The sequence below is a fragment of the Argentina silus genome, assembly GCF_951799395.1.
Source record: "Argentina silus genome assembly, chromosome: 14".
NCBI lineage: Eukaryota > Metazoa > Chordata > Actinopteri > Argentiniformes > Argentinidae > Argentina > Argentina silus.
Window position 1 is genome coordinate 16,889,913 of NC_139668.1, and position 14,331 is coordinate 16,904,243.

The 14,331-nt window shown below is 48.1% G+C and overlaps 2 protein-coding genes across 2 annotated transcripts in view; one reads left to right on the forward strand and one right to left on the reverse strand.

The window, feature by feature from the left end:
* Positions 1–165: 165 nt before the first annotated feature.
* kctd3 (potassium channel tetramerization domain containing 3) lies at positions 166–11,677 on the forward strand. The gene is made up of 18 exons (XM_083685149.1): positions 166–529; positions 922–975; positions 1,337–1,382; positions 1,540–1,613; positions 1,722–1,780; positions 2,041–2,121; positions 2,461–2,619; positions 3,894–3,984; positions 4,234–4,424; positions 4,559–4,674; positions 4,911–4,998; positions 5,140–5,256; positions 5,443–5,613; positions 5,821–5,976; positions 6,115–6,211; positions 6,473–6,666; positions 6,863–7,001; positions 7,105–11,677. Exons 1-18 carry the CDS (start codon positions 459–461, stop codon positions 7,778–7,780), a joined length of 2,580 nt encoding a protein of 859 aa, XP_083541275.1. The 5' UTR covers positions 166–458; the 3' UTR covers positions 7,781–11,677.
* A 1,585-nt stretch (positions 11,678–13,262) lies between these two features.
* ush2a (Usher syndrome 2A (autosomal recessive, mild)) overlaps positions 13,263–14,331 on the reverse strand; it is a gene marked incomplete at both ends in the record, with an annotated part of 162,699 nt that continues 161,630 nt past the window's right edge. Inside the window, 2 exons of the mRNA XM_083684226.1 lie at positions 13,263–13,352; positions 13,777–13,989. Of these exons, the coding sequence (XP_083540352.1) occupies positions 13,263–13,352; positions 13,777–13,989 (303 nt within the window). The remainder of the gene's footprint in view (positions 13,353–13,776; positions 13,990–14,331) is intronic.

The following is a 14,331-nucleotide window of genomic DNA, read 5'->3' on the forward strand; positions in this document are numbered from 1 at the left end:
CACGTAATTAGCCTTCTGAGTTATTGTCATACAAATTGTAAGACGAAGCCACGGCCTTCAGAAAAGAGGTGACGTAGTGGGAGAGGCTCAGCTGTCCCCTTCAGCTAGCCCTCAGCATCGACTCTCCCAAGTGCTCCCACGACAGGAAAAAAGCTACACACGGCGCTAATGCAAAGAAGCCTGCAGAAATAGAGGAATATACGCGTACCTAAGCAAACTTTGTTATATTAAATTTGCCTGACCGATAGTGATAGCCTCGAACATACAAAATCGCGCATAGCTGTTATATGCGGACGGAGGTTATCGCTGCGTCGGTCGAGATGTAACATTTTATGGAGGCTGGGTTGGACGTGGGGGAGCGAAGAGCAGCAGGAGAAAACTGGAGATTGCGAACAGGAAACATTATACAAACATTATTTGCTTTCGACTGAGTAACATACTCAGGACGAGGGGAAAACATGGCCATGAATGGCAACAATTTAACATCTGGGATGGGGGAAATAATCCAACTGAACGTCGGTGGGACAAGGTAAAACACACAGTTAATAGCTTTAAACTGTCAATGCAATAGGAGAGATATGCGGATATGATATGAGAGTCGAACAGGTTGGGTGTTCATTCCTTGGATGGTTGAGATGATCAATTGGGATAAGAGAATGAACGCAATGCACTAAAAACACGCAACTCACGCACGCACTGTCAAGCCATGTTTACTTTTTGTAACAAAATGTGGGTGGTGCGCAGCGATCTCCTCTGTAATAGGCTTCACTTGTGTCTGGAAAACAAAATATAAGAAGGAAAGCTGCATTTAAAAATACAACTAGGCCGTTTACTGTACAGTACAATCCACTGCCATGAGATGCAATTTATGTTGTGTCACGTTCACTGATGTAGGCTGTGTCTCTTCCCCCCCCTTCCCAGGTTCAGCACCTCAAGACAGACCCTTATGTGGATCCCAGACTCTTTCTTCTCAAGGTGGGTTGTCATCGTCAAATCTCGCTTAAGATCTAGAGTGGTAGGTGCCCTACATGCCCTCTGCCAGGTGATACCTGTACTGTACTTTTGATTCAGGCTCATTCCATTACTGAGTGGGGTGGGGGATCGAGAGTGTTTGGACTGGCTTTAGGCGATTCCATGCTTATTTCGAACTCAATCTCACCTTCTATCAGGCAGTAGGATCACAGGTTAGCCCAGTGTTGACACCAGGCCAGAGTGAAAGCTGAGATGAGCATCACCTGTGTGTGTGTGTGTGTGTGTGTGTGTGTGTGTGTGTGTGTGTGTGTGTGTGTGTGTGTGTGTGTGTGTGTGTGTGTGTGTGTGTGTGTGTCATTTCCAGTTTGCTGAGTGGGAGAATATCAACTCTACGGGACGAAACTGGAGCTGTGAGTACAGAAACCAGTGTTTCCTCTAGCAGACAGACCTAGAGGTGACAGTTGAAGAGTCACAGTGCTAGCTCGACCATTATCAAATCTAAACACCATTTTCAATTGTTGACGTATATATATATTTTTTGTTTTAAATATATATATTATTTTCCAGATATTTATTGACAGAGACCCAACAGCTTTTGCACCCATCTTGAATTTCCTTCGAACCAAAGAACTAGACTTGCGGTAAGGAACATACTGTACAGGAACAGTGTACAACAAGTGTGGGGAAAGCATGCTTGTAAAGGTTATGGTGGTAAAGGTCTTACGACTTGTGTCTGCTTTTCTTTATAGGGGGGTAAACATAAACATTCTGCGTCATGAAGCTGAGTTTTATGGGATCACGCCGCTAGGTATGGCTTTGATGACAAGCTGTGTGCACTCAAATGTAAACTAAAACTAACTCTGCTATAACTACTCTGGTGTCATATTTCATCACAAAATAATACCAACACAACCTAAGGACTTGAGCTGAATGATGCCTTTTTATATATGTTTTTAGTATATATTTATATGTTTACTAATATGTAATATGTAGTACTTTTTTAGTGACACACATGTTTACTAATCTCTTGTTTCAACATGTCTCTGAATAACTGTTTCCTGTCTGCAGTGCGGCGCTTATTGCTGTGTGAGGAACTGGAACGGTCATCCTGTGGCAGCGTGCTCTTCCATGGATACCTTCCACCTCCAGGTATTCCCTTCACTCTCAGAACCCGGAATTCTGTGTCCTCTCAGAACCCGGAATTCTGTGTCCTCTCAGAACCCGGAATTCTGTGTCCTCTTGAAACCCGGAATTCTGTGTCCTCTCAGAACCCGGAATTCTGTGTCCTCTGAGTTGGGGTTAGGTGAACCCTACCTTCATTGCATCATTCCATCACTTTCCCTGTATCTACCTGTCTCTTTATAAGGCAGCGTTCACCTTCCATTCATGCTGAAAGATTGATTTATTGTTGAGTTACTGTTTGGTCGATGTATTGTTTAAATCATTGGTGTGATGATTGGTTAATCTGTCTTTATGCTTTTCCCACAGCGATCCCGGCCCGTAAGACTAGCCCCACCCCTGCAGCCTTGGGCCCTGCCCCTGAAGAGTGCCCTGGCCCCAGCGGGGCAGAGGGGGGCTTCCCCCGCACCTGTCCCCCTCACCCCGCCCTCCCCGGACCCCCTGGTGCAGAGGGGCCACACAGACTTGGTGAGTGAAAGAGGCGGTTTAAGGCCAGTAAGGGTAAAACAAAACAAAGGTATTGTTGTTGGCTCCAGCACTAATGCAGGTGACACACCGTGAATACCTTTACACTGTCGATGTTCAATAGGAGAAATAGGCGGATATGAGAGTCGAACAGGTTGGGTGTTCATTCTTTGGATGATTGAGGTGGACAATTGGGATAACTACACAACCCCCACTAACGTCGCCCTCCATCTACAGGAGTGAGAACTCTTATTTTTTTTGTCAGGGTACAAACTGAAGGCAGGCAGTGTGAGTAATGAGGACTCTTATTTTGGCGGGGTATGCAGGCAGGCAGGCAGGCAGGCAGGCTGAGTAAGTAATGAGGCGTAGTGCTGGGGCTGGGGCTGGGCCCACTCTACTCCCCAGACTCACCAGAACACTGTGTGCTTGTCTGCTAACCAATAAGAGGACTCTTTAGCGGGCTGCATTAGTGCTGGAGTTAACATGACCTGACACAGGCTTTACTTAGGAAGAAAACATCAGAGTTAAAAGCTCTGTTAGCCTAGTTTGAGGTAACATGAGCTCAGAGTGCATGTATATTGTATCAACATGTAATTCACACAACTGATCCCAGTGACACACAATGGCACTCGTAAAATACGAGACTAAAGCGTTTTCTCAATTGTTAGGAACACGACGCCTAGTGTCTTCTCCTCTGTCCTCCACTCGCTTCCTCTCCTCTGTCCTCCACTCGCTTCCTCTCCTCTGTCCTCCACTCGCTTCGTCCTCAAAAAGCATTGGAGGAAAACATGTAAGGAGAGGAAACTAGATCTTCCCCTCCAATGCGTTTTCAGTAGAGGGGGGGGGCTCGTATTCCAAACAATTAAGAAAAAGGCTTAAATCAGCACACAGAAACCCTGAACACAGAATAATATATGTATATTTTCACAATAACAGCACAGCTAAGACCCCAGGCTCTATATCATAGTAGTGTTACACAGACCCAGTAACATACAGTTCTCTGTTGTTACCCAGACTCTCTAAGGTGCAGTGACAGAACTGTGATCTTAGATCAGCCCCAACTCTGGCTACCTTTAAAAATGGGCGAAAAACAAAACCTTTATGTTCATCTTTGCCTTAAATTGCCCAAGTTAACTCTGCTAATAATTGCACTCTGACCCTAAAATGTTTTTTTTAATGCTCTTTCCTTTTCTATCTATTTTATGTAAAGCACTTTCAATTGCCCCTGTGTATGAAATGTGCAATATGAATAAACTTGCCTTGCCTTGTATGTCCAGCTCCTGCTGTGGACCCCAGGAAGGTCCTGATCGTAGCCGGGCACCATAACTGGATCGTGGTAGCTTATGCACACTTTGTCATCTGCTACAGGTAAAGCTGTCTTATCTCTGGTCGCTCTCTGGCATGTTCCCCAGGGTAAAGAGGGGTCGCTGTGTGTGTGTGTGTGTGTGTGTGTGTGTGTGTGTGTGTGTGTGTGTGTGTGTTCTGTTGTTTTTATGGCGCATGTAAAGGGGTCATTAAGTGTATTTTTAACGTGTGTGTGTGTGTATATGTGTTCTGTTGTTTTTATGGCGTATGTAAAGGGGTCATTAAGTGTATTTTTAACGTGTGTGTGTGTAGGATAAAGGAGTCGTCAGGGTGGCAGCAGGTGTTCTCCAGCCCCTACCTGGAGTGGGCCATCGAGCGAATCGCCCTCAACGCCAAGGTGGTCGGCGGTCCCCACGGCGACAAGGACAAGATGGTGGCCGCTGCCTCGGGGAGCAGCATCATCCTCTGGAGCATCCAAGATGGAGGGAACGGCAACAAGATAGGTACGGGGTGTGTGTGTGTGTGTGTGTGTGTGTGGGAGGGGGGGGGTCTGTTGTCTATGGTTGTGAGGTTTTTGTACTCTGATTGATGATTTTGTACTGGTCAAGTACAGTAACGTCTCTCTCTCTCCCTCCAGGTGTCTTCAGTCTTGGAGTACCAGTGGACCATCTCTTCTTCATTGGGAACCAGCTGGTGGCCACCAGTCACACAGGGAAGGTGGGAGTGTGGAACGCTGTCACACAGCACTGGCAGGTACTGTGTGTGTGTGTGTGTGTGTGTGTGTGTGTGTGTGTGTGTGTGTGTGTGTGTGTGTGTGTGTGTGTGTGTGTGTGTGTGTGTGTGTGTGTGTGTGTGTGTGTGTGTGTGTGTGTGTGTGTGTGTGTGTGTGTGTGTGTGTGTGTGTGTGTGTGTGTGTGTGTGTGTGTGTGTGTGTGTGTGCGCTCACCAGAGAGTGAGAGGGTAAGTTGACTTAATCCTCTCTCCACCAGGTTCAGGATGTTGTTCCAATTACCAGCTGTGACACGGCTGGATCCTTCCTCCTGCTGGGCTGCAACAACGGATCTATCTATTATATAGGTAGATACACATACATACATACATACACACACTACATTTGTTTCACACTTGATCCGGTGTTCTGGTTTCAAATATGCTCTTTCTCCCCTCTCTCCCTCTTCTCTCTCTCCCTCCTCCCCCACTCCTCTCCTGTTCTCCCAGACATGCAGAAGTTTCCTCTGAGGATGAAGGACAACGACCTGCTGGTGACAGAGCTGTACCACGACCCCTCCAACGATGCCATCACCGCCCTCAGTGTCTACCTCACACCCAAGACCAGTGAGGCGTACACTCACACACACACACACACACACACACAATCTCACACGCACACTCTCAACACTCAAATCATCCTTTTCAGTTTTTCCTACAGCTTCTTCTTTTCATTGATCATCTCATGTGATCATCTCTCTCTCTCTCTCTCTCTCTCTCTCTCTCTCTCTCTCTCTCTCTCTCTCTCTCTAGGTGTGAGTGGTAACTGGATAGAGATCGCCTATGGGACCAGTTCTGGGGCAGTGAGAGTGATCGTCCAGCACCCAGAGACGGTGGGCTCCGGACCCCAGCTCTTCCAGACCTTCACTGTCCACCGCAGTCCTGTCATCAAGATCATGCTCTCAGAGAAACACCTGGTCTCTGGTGAGAGGGGAGGAGGGACGTAGCAGAGGGGGGGGGGGGGGGGGTGATATAGCTTTGATGAATATAGCAACACAGCGGTTCAAAATGTGTTTGCCGATATGTGTTAAAGAGTTTGTTTTGAACATTATTAGATGTTGTGTGTGTCTCTCTCTGTCTCTCTGTTTCTCTTTCTCTTTCTCTCTCTCTCTCTCTCTCTCTGTCTCTCAGTGTGTGCAGACAACAACCATGTCCGTACATGGACCGTGACGAGGTTCCGGGGCATGATTTCTACCCAGCCTGGCTCCACCCCCCTGGCCTCCTTTAAGATCCTTTCATTGGAGGAGACAGAGAGCCATGGGAGCTACTCGTCTGGCAATGACCTCGGTGAGAGAGAGGGAGGGGGAGGGAGGGAGGGAGGGAGGGGAGAGAGAGGGCTGGGAAAGGGATGGGGTAGACTGGGAGAGAGCGCGAGACGGAAAGGGCGATAGGTCCAGTGTGTGTGACTGGCATGGTCTCCCTCAGGTCCGTACGGGGAGAGAGATGACCAGCAGGTGTTCATTCAGAAGGTCATCCCCATGACCAACAAGCTGTTTGTCCGTCTCTCCTCCACTGGCAAACGGTATGACCATATCAGCTCTCCTCTCCCACACGACTGTCTGCGTCACACACAGTCACCCTGCAGTCTGTCCTCCTACACTAGATCCAGTCCTATTCTCTTTATGCTGAGTCGCTGAGACCCTGTCACTAGGGGGCAGTGTCACTGAGTAAGCCAGCTTTCCTGAATGACGTAAAATGGCATCTTTTGAAATCCTCTAATGAATGTAAAGCGGTCTGATCTGGTCTGTGCTGGTCTGATGCGGTCTGTGGTGGTCCTTGATAGGATCTGTGAGGTGCAGGCGGTGGATGGGACCACCATCTCGTGCTTCACGGTGCGGGAGTGTGAGGCCTCCAGCAGGATGGGCTCCCGGCCCCGGCGGTACCTCTTCACCGGCCACGGTAACGGGAGCATTCAGATGTGGGACCTGACCACCGCCATGGACACCGCCAACAAGGGAGAGGAGAGGAAGAATGATGGTGAGGGAGGGAGGGAGGGTGTGTGTGTGTGTGTGTGTGTGTGTGTGTGTGTGTGTGTGTGTGTGCGTGTGCGTGTGTACGTGTGTGTGTGTGTTTGTTAGAACATACATACAATGTCCATGCAGAGGTCAGATGCAGTGATATAAGGGAGAGATAAACCTTTAATGTTGACACTATTGATGTGTTTGATTGACAGAGATAGGTGGGCCCTCAGAGGAGGAGCTGCTGCAGCTATTGGACCAGTGTGACCTCAGCACCTCCCGCTGTGCCACGCCTAACATTAGCCCCGCCCCCTCAGTGCTGCAACACAGCCGCCTCAGAGAGTCCTGCTCCAGGTCAGTTACCGCCGTGTGAGAGAGAGAGAGAGAGAGAGAGAGAGAGAGACTCCCTGCGGTGTCTGTCTGTGTGTGTGTGTGACTCAGTCTTTCTGTGTTCCAGCCTCCAACTGCAGGCCCCGGAGCCCATCCCAGAGACAGCCACCTACGGGGCGCTGCGTCCCTACAGAGAGAGCCCCCTGCTGGCCCGCGCTCGCCGCACAGAGTCTTTCCACAGCTACCGTGACTTCCAGAGCTTCAGCCTGGGCAAAGGCCTGCTGGAGAGCCCTGGACAGACCTCCACAATGGCCCCCGGTCCAGCCATGGAAGCCCGCCGATCGCTGTGCGAGTTTGGGACAGACGAGGGAGAGAGGAGGGGCTCTGTCATGGAGCTCTGGGCTAGCCGAACTGCTAACGCTGCGGCTACCGCCAATGCTAACACAGCCGCCCAGGCTACAGCCGCCGCAGAGGGTGGCCTTGAATCACCAGGGCAACCACCTGACAGCCCCCGAGACGTGCGTCGGAGGACCCAATCGGACGAGGAGGGGGCCGGGTTGGGAGCAGAGGCGAGGTCGGAGGGGAGGAAGAAGGGGACATTCGAGGGGGGGTTGTTTCTGGGGAGAAAGAAAGCTCCTCCCGTACCCCCACTCTCCTCGCTGCCCTCGGCGAGCTCGGAGGGAGGGGGCAGCGACTCCTCCGCCACAGCCTCCCCCTCCCCCACCCCCACCAAGCTGGCCTCCACCTCCCCCCGACACAAGAAGTGTGTCACAGAGCCGACCAATCAGGACAGCAGCCTGTGAGCGATGGGACAGCTCTGGCGTGGGCACACAGCCGTCTCATACAGTAGGGCTTCTCAATGCAAGAACACCATACGGCACACTGGGTTTAGTCAAGGGGAAGGAACCGTTCACTCACCAGGGGAGGCCGGCGGAGGGACGGAATGAATTCCGCATTCCATTCCATGCATTACAATGAGCCCGTCCTCCGATTTCTACCTACCACGAGCCTCCACTGGTTCACACCTACTGGAAATGACAAAACAGGACATCTCTATAGGGAGGGAACGACGACTCGCTGTCAGATGAGGCGGAGGTTCTCACCTGCTGGATTTGGTCTTCTAGTTCAGAGCATGACTTTCAGTAACCTTTCAACTTTGACCCTCTTTCCCTGGCTTAAACCTTGGCAGCTACATTGGCAGTGTTGTTAGCGATGTCCCCCCTAATGTGTGTGTTCCACGTGTACTCAGCTGCTACGAATAGGCGTACAGTCATATACGCGTTTGGCATTCTTTGAGGGTTTTGTGTGGGAGGGCAGGCATGCAGGCAGGCAGGCAGGCAGGGTGTGCTGGAGACTTCATTTGTTTGCCCAGGTTGCTTACAGTTGGTCACTCTCACATAGTAGTGGTAGTTTTCATTCAGAAGTTCATGTCATTATCAGTGAAATGGATGAATTCCTCTTGATCTAGACGATGCTTTTCGGACAGAGGCCTCTTTTTCCATGTTAGCCACGGCATGTGCATACACAGTGATCGTAATTCACCCCAATGTGTCGCTTTGGTGCTACTCTGATTGCATGCTGTTGTGGAAAATACTACACTCCCCGTACAGTGAATCACTTTGTCTTTTCCTCAGTGAAACAAGTAGAGATCTCATCAGAAGACTTGTCTTTGTGATCTCTATGTTTCTTTGTTTGTTGTAAGAATCATACTCAGTGCCTTCTGTGACATCACTCACTTTAGAAGAATTGGACCACAGGCTGCAGGGGGTCTGTCGGTTCATAGGAGTCAGACAGTCTGTCTGTCTCTGTCTGTCTGTCTGTCTGTCTGTCTCTGTTGTTGTCAGAGGTAGCAGCTGCTTCGGTCACGACTGTAACCCAATATGAACTTTGTTATGAAGAGCAAAGAGAAGAGAGTAGGTTTCAATGGATCAAAGCATTGTGACTTCTGAGCCTCACACAGCCCGTCGCCATGTCTTTCCATACAGAGCGTGACTGTCTTTCACGAGACAGAGGCTCAGTCAGATATTGGATAAGCAGGCAAGAGGGTTAAATGTACAAACATGTAAATCTAATATGCAACCTGATCATAATGTGGAAAATGTACCTACATAATCAAAACTATATAACGGTACTGAAGCATAAATGTGTGTGGAACTGTCAACATTTTGCCATTTATTTGCTACGTATTTGTTTGTATTATCATAGGCCATGTTGATGTTAATAATTTATCGTACCTAATTGCGTTTGCACTCGCACTATGAAGACTAAAGGATCAAGTTAACTCCCATTTATTTTGTATGAGATTATATCCAGCTTGGGTTCAGTCCTTTCCTGTCTCCCTCTGTAATGTCTGTAGCATAACGCCTCTACTCTGGCTACGTTTACAAATTCACCCCAGCCAGATACATACTAATGGTAAATGATATAGCCTATCCCTTTATGTTGCTCGTTACAATGTTTTGTATAACACATGTACAAAAGGGTTGTGTCACAATAGTCTGCATTAATCCCTGTATAGTATATGGCATAGTATTACTCACATGCTGGCACTGAAATGCTGCTGAATCTACAGTAGGAACTCACTAGACAGATGTTTGATGAAGTCTGTGAACACAGAAACTATTTATAGGCCTAAAGTTCAGCTTGGGTTTCTTTTTGACGAGCAGTATCCACACATACCAGTCTACGCCAAGGTGTTGCATTGAAAATACAGGTATATTTGGACTCTTGATATTTATACTTGTACCGTAGTGGTGGGCAATGCTGGCCCAGCTGAGCTGTGGTATGTGCAGGCTCTTGCTCCAGCACAGCTCTAACACATAGAATTCAAATAATCAGCTTATCATGGGCTGGAACAAGAGCCTGCAGTGTGTCTCTCCAGGAGCAGCGTTGCCTGGAAAAGGAGGCTCTCCTTTGTCTTATTTCAAATGCAGTGGGTTAGGCACTGGAGTAGAGAGGCACTGTGTGTGTGTGTGTGTGTGTGTGTGTGTGTGTGTGTGTGTGTGTGTGTGTGTGTGTGTGTGTGTGTGTGTGTGTGTGTGTGTGTGTGTGTGTGTGTGTGTGTGTGTGTGTGTGTGTGTGTGTGTGTGTGTGTGTGTGTGTGTGTGTGTGTGTGTGTGTGTGTGTGTGCAGGTGCCCCAGTGCATTTCTCATACACACAGACTGCAGTATATTAACCTTCTCATTCAGGAAGTTTGCAACCCGGCCGCTCTCCTCTGGAACGGTGTCTGATTACGTGGTGATTTATGAGTTTAATAAAGTGGTGTTGCTGTTTCTGAATGTGTGAGCTGCCAAGGGGCACACTGTCTCCTACAGTCACTCACGTTTATGTTTCTCAGACTTTTTTTTCTTTTTTTTTTTGTTGAACTTGTGACAATAGCTGTGAATTTGCCTGTGAACGTGCAGCAATGTCCTTGTCAAAATGGTGTCCTTGAGTGCAGGCACAGTTCTAACTGCCAGTTCTGTGTTGTCCCTTTAAGGGACAGAAAAAACAAAACTGACCGCTACATAATTCAAAGTAACTGTCCCCTCAGGCGTGTGTGCGTGTGCGTGTGTGTGTGTGTGCGGTGGTGACAGGTAAATGGCAGGCCCTCATTTTCTACCTACAGCTCTACTGGTTGCACTGAGGTCAGGTTGAGGTACTGCTAGAGGAGCAAAGACTGATGCAATGTTGTTACAGTGTACTGTCGTAACCTAGTAACCTAGTGATCCATTACTATGGCGATAGCCAGCCTCCCTGTTCTGCAGAAGCCTGTCTATCGCCTGGTCTGCCAACACTTGGCTCCAGGCACTCATGTTTGTGCATCTGAAGAGATTGGAAGATTGGATAAGTGGAAGCAAGATGTACCACTGAGCCATATCGCTTACGCCTATCTAGTTCATTCAGATTAGGTTCAGAGCCAGAGTTGTTTGTGCAGACAGGGCCTGTCAATCACAGGCTAATGCTGAACAGGTGATCACTAAACTCAAGCTTAATGGTTTTAGAGACATCTGTGCTGCTGCAGATGTATGATGCAGGTACAGATAACACTGAGGAACGCCTCTTTATGACCAGTACAGTGGAACCTCGAGATACGAATGCCCCAATGTACAAATGTTTTGAGTTACGAATTGAAATTTCGTAGAATTTGTGCTCTGAGATACGAATGAAAATTTTAGATACGAATCCTTTTTTTTCGCGAGAAGTGGCAGCCGCCTGCACACAAACCCTTTTTTTATTTTTATTTTTTTAATTCAAGATACGAATGTTTTGACTTACGAAGGAAGTCTCGGAACAGATTAAATTCGTATCTCGAGGTTCCACTGTACTATGCAAGTCAAACACATTGTTCATGCCTGCTGTATGTCAACAACTGCATATTTCTGTGAGGTGCACCGAAAACCGGTTAATGGGTGCAGTTCAATGCGTTCTAACATTGTCATTGACGCAGAGCTCTTTATCAATCTGTGGTCAAGGGAAGCATTAATGAACGCCTGTGTACTGCTTATGATAACACATAGCGTCTATCAATGTTACAGTATGTTGACTTTATGTTCTGGCCTTGTTGGGTGCCGCCCCCTCTGAACATGGAAATGAAATAGGTACGTGTGTGTGTGTCTGTGTGTGTAAGTGTGTGTGTGCGCGCGCGTGCACACCGTTAACTAGCTGCTGCTTCTGTCTGCTCTGACGTCTCCTCTGTACTGATGGAGTAAAATCAGTAACCCAGTAAAAACTGTCTTGTCTGTTTTCTGTTCCAAAATCCAACCACAACTGTGTGTCATATCACAATTTAAATGAGTCCACATTCATCACTCCGGTTCCATTATTATTCACACATAAAAAAAAACATGGTTTATTGACAAATTCTGTTAATTGTTTATGTCCAATTATGAAACAATGTACAAACAAAACAACAGAACAGATACATTTGACCAGAGGTTTGATAAAGAATTGGGTGCTCAGCCTTTTATCCAACCCTGTAAAAGAGGAATGAGTACTACAGATGTGTGATGGTTCTGCTGCTGTGCCATCTTAAAAATACATTTATGGGCCCAGGTGTCACCGACAGAGTGGTAAAGGCAGGTGTTAGGCAGTAACTAGAGGAACACCTCACTATACATAACTAGGCCAGGCCGAAGGACGGAATCTCAACTGGAGATGTGCACACGCAGCTAGAGGTTACAAGCCAATCACCCACGGCCATTAATGCTCCTGTGAAGAGGTTCAGTGATCATGAAATAGACTGTTGTTACCAGGCCTGCAGCGGTAGAGGATGTGGGAGGGAGGGAGGGAGGGAGGGAGAGAGGGAGGGAGAGCTAAACTAGGACACATCAGATTGTCTCGCTGCATCTCTCAACTACACTGATGTACCAAGTGTACTGTACGGTGATCATGAAGCATTCCTGTTCATGGCTGCCCCCCCGTCTCCATCATGGAGGTCTTCTAAAACAAAGTGTAATCTGGTCCTGGGGGTATGGGTTAGACAGCTGACTCCACAGCGACGTGGAGATTACAACATTAAAACATCCGCAGCCTTGGCTCATATGGTCCCAGACAGCAAGATATTGGGTTGTGAGTTTTTTTTAACCCCACACAGGCCTTGTATTACTACATATATTACACATGTTCATTCTAGTTGACATCATGACGCTTTGTATACAAGTGTCTGCTAAATTATGTTATTTTTACCGCCTGGACAAAAACAACGACAACAACAAAAATACTAAGAATAATACTCTTTGCAATGATAAATAATACTGCCAGTGTAAACAACAACAACAACATATATATATACAGTGTATCAAGAACAAATGCTGTGATTCTGTACATAATCGTCGATCTTAGGAAGTGTGCCACCACAAAACAGTAACATGGTACTTTAAGAGTCCCCCCCCCCCCCCCCCCCCCATCAAAACCTCCTTCACCCACCTACACCAATCACACACCACAGTGGGACAACACTCCTGTGGGTTTACAACGACAAACACATTTAAGACACATTTCAACAGTTGGCTTTTTCAACGATCATAAAAAAAAAGGGTATTCCCTAAAATAAAACGACAAAGGTTATCGCTACTCTCTACTAGGCACAGTTAACACGTGTTTTTCTTTTAGGATTAAATGGAAGAGGGCGAGAGGCGTTGGTTTGAGGTCCACACACTTGGACAACAGATGCGTCACTGTCAGGCATGGAACGAAAGACCACTAGTTGTCGTCAGTTGGCAGAGATAAATAAAGACAGGCCTCCTCTCTAGTCAGAGTATGAGTCCAGGGCTTCCTGGTTAGGCTGGGGAGCCCCGCCCCAGCTACAGATGGGTGTCAGTGAACATGGTGTGCTGCTTCCTCACAGAGCTGAAGGCTCTGATCGCGTCCCCAAACTCATCATCCTCAACAAACTGGAAGAGAACAATATAAAGTCATGTTTTTTCATACAAAAATTATAATTTATGTATTGTATAGCACTCTATCTACTAGTGGTAAGTGGTCTATCTGGGTTGGGCCTAGGGGGTGATTGGGGATTGGTCCTGTGTGTCTCTGGTAGGGCCTAGGTGGTGATTGTGGATTGGGAATTGGTCCTGTGCATCCCTGGTAGGGCCTAGGAGGTGATTGGGGATTGGTCCTGTAACCCTGGTAGGGCCTAGGGGGTGATTGGGGATTGGTCCTGTAACCCTGGTAGGGCCTAGGGGGTGATTGGGGATTGGTCCTGTGTGTCTCTGGTAGGGCCTAGGGGGTGATTGGGGATTGGTCCTGTGTGTCTCAGGTAGGGCCTAGGGGGTGATTGGGGATTGGTCCTGTATGGCCCTGTACAGTAGGTCTTACCAGTCCACTGTCGTGCCCCTGCACCGTGGGGTGGTCCCACCCTGCCTCCTCCATCAGAGACTTCCTGTCGTGAGTGTCAATGAGCTGGCTGACACTGCGGTGCAGGGAGTTCTGGGAGTAGGCATGGCTGAGCTGTGACTCGCTGGGGACCCGCAGGACAGACATGGGGCTGAACCTGGAGCCACCGCCCACTATCTTCGTGTCCGTCAGGCCCTGGGGAGTGGGTTAGGGTGTGGGTTAGCCTTAGGGTTAGGGTGTGGGTTAGCCTTAGGGTTGGGGTGTGGGTTAGGGTGTGGGTTAGGGTTAGGGTGTGGGTTAAATTCTGTACTGTACACATACAGAACATGTGTGATCGGTTTAGACAGGACTGTAGTCATTACACAGGAATGTAGTCAAGAGCAGATCGAAAACAGCATCCCACACACCAAGCAATGGACCGTTAGTCACCAGCAACCATGAAAGTATCCCCCACACCAGGAAAGAAAAAAACACTCTCAAACCTCAAACACTGTCCCACAAACACACACACACACACACACCCCTCCATCCCCCCCA

Excerpts from the sequence above, each read along its gene's own strand:
- kctd3 (XM_083685149.1), top strand. The coding sequence starts at position 459 with ATGGCCATGAATGGCAACAATTTAACATCTGGGATGGGGGAAATAATC. Across the intron at positions 2,620-3,893 it reads AGAGGGGCCACACAGACTTG|CTCCTGCTGTGGACCCCAGG; the intron begins GTGAGTGAAAGA and ends TTGTATGTCCAG. Across the intron at positions 5,977-6,114 it reads CTCGTCTGGCAATGACCTCG|GTCCGTACGGGGAGAGAGAT; the intron begins GTGAGAGAGAGG and ends GGTCTCCCTCAG.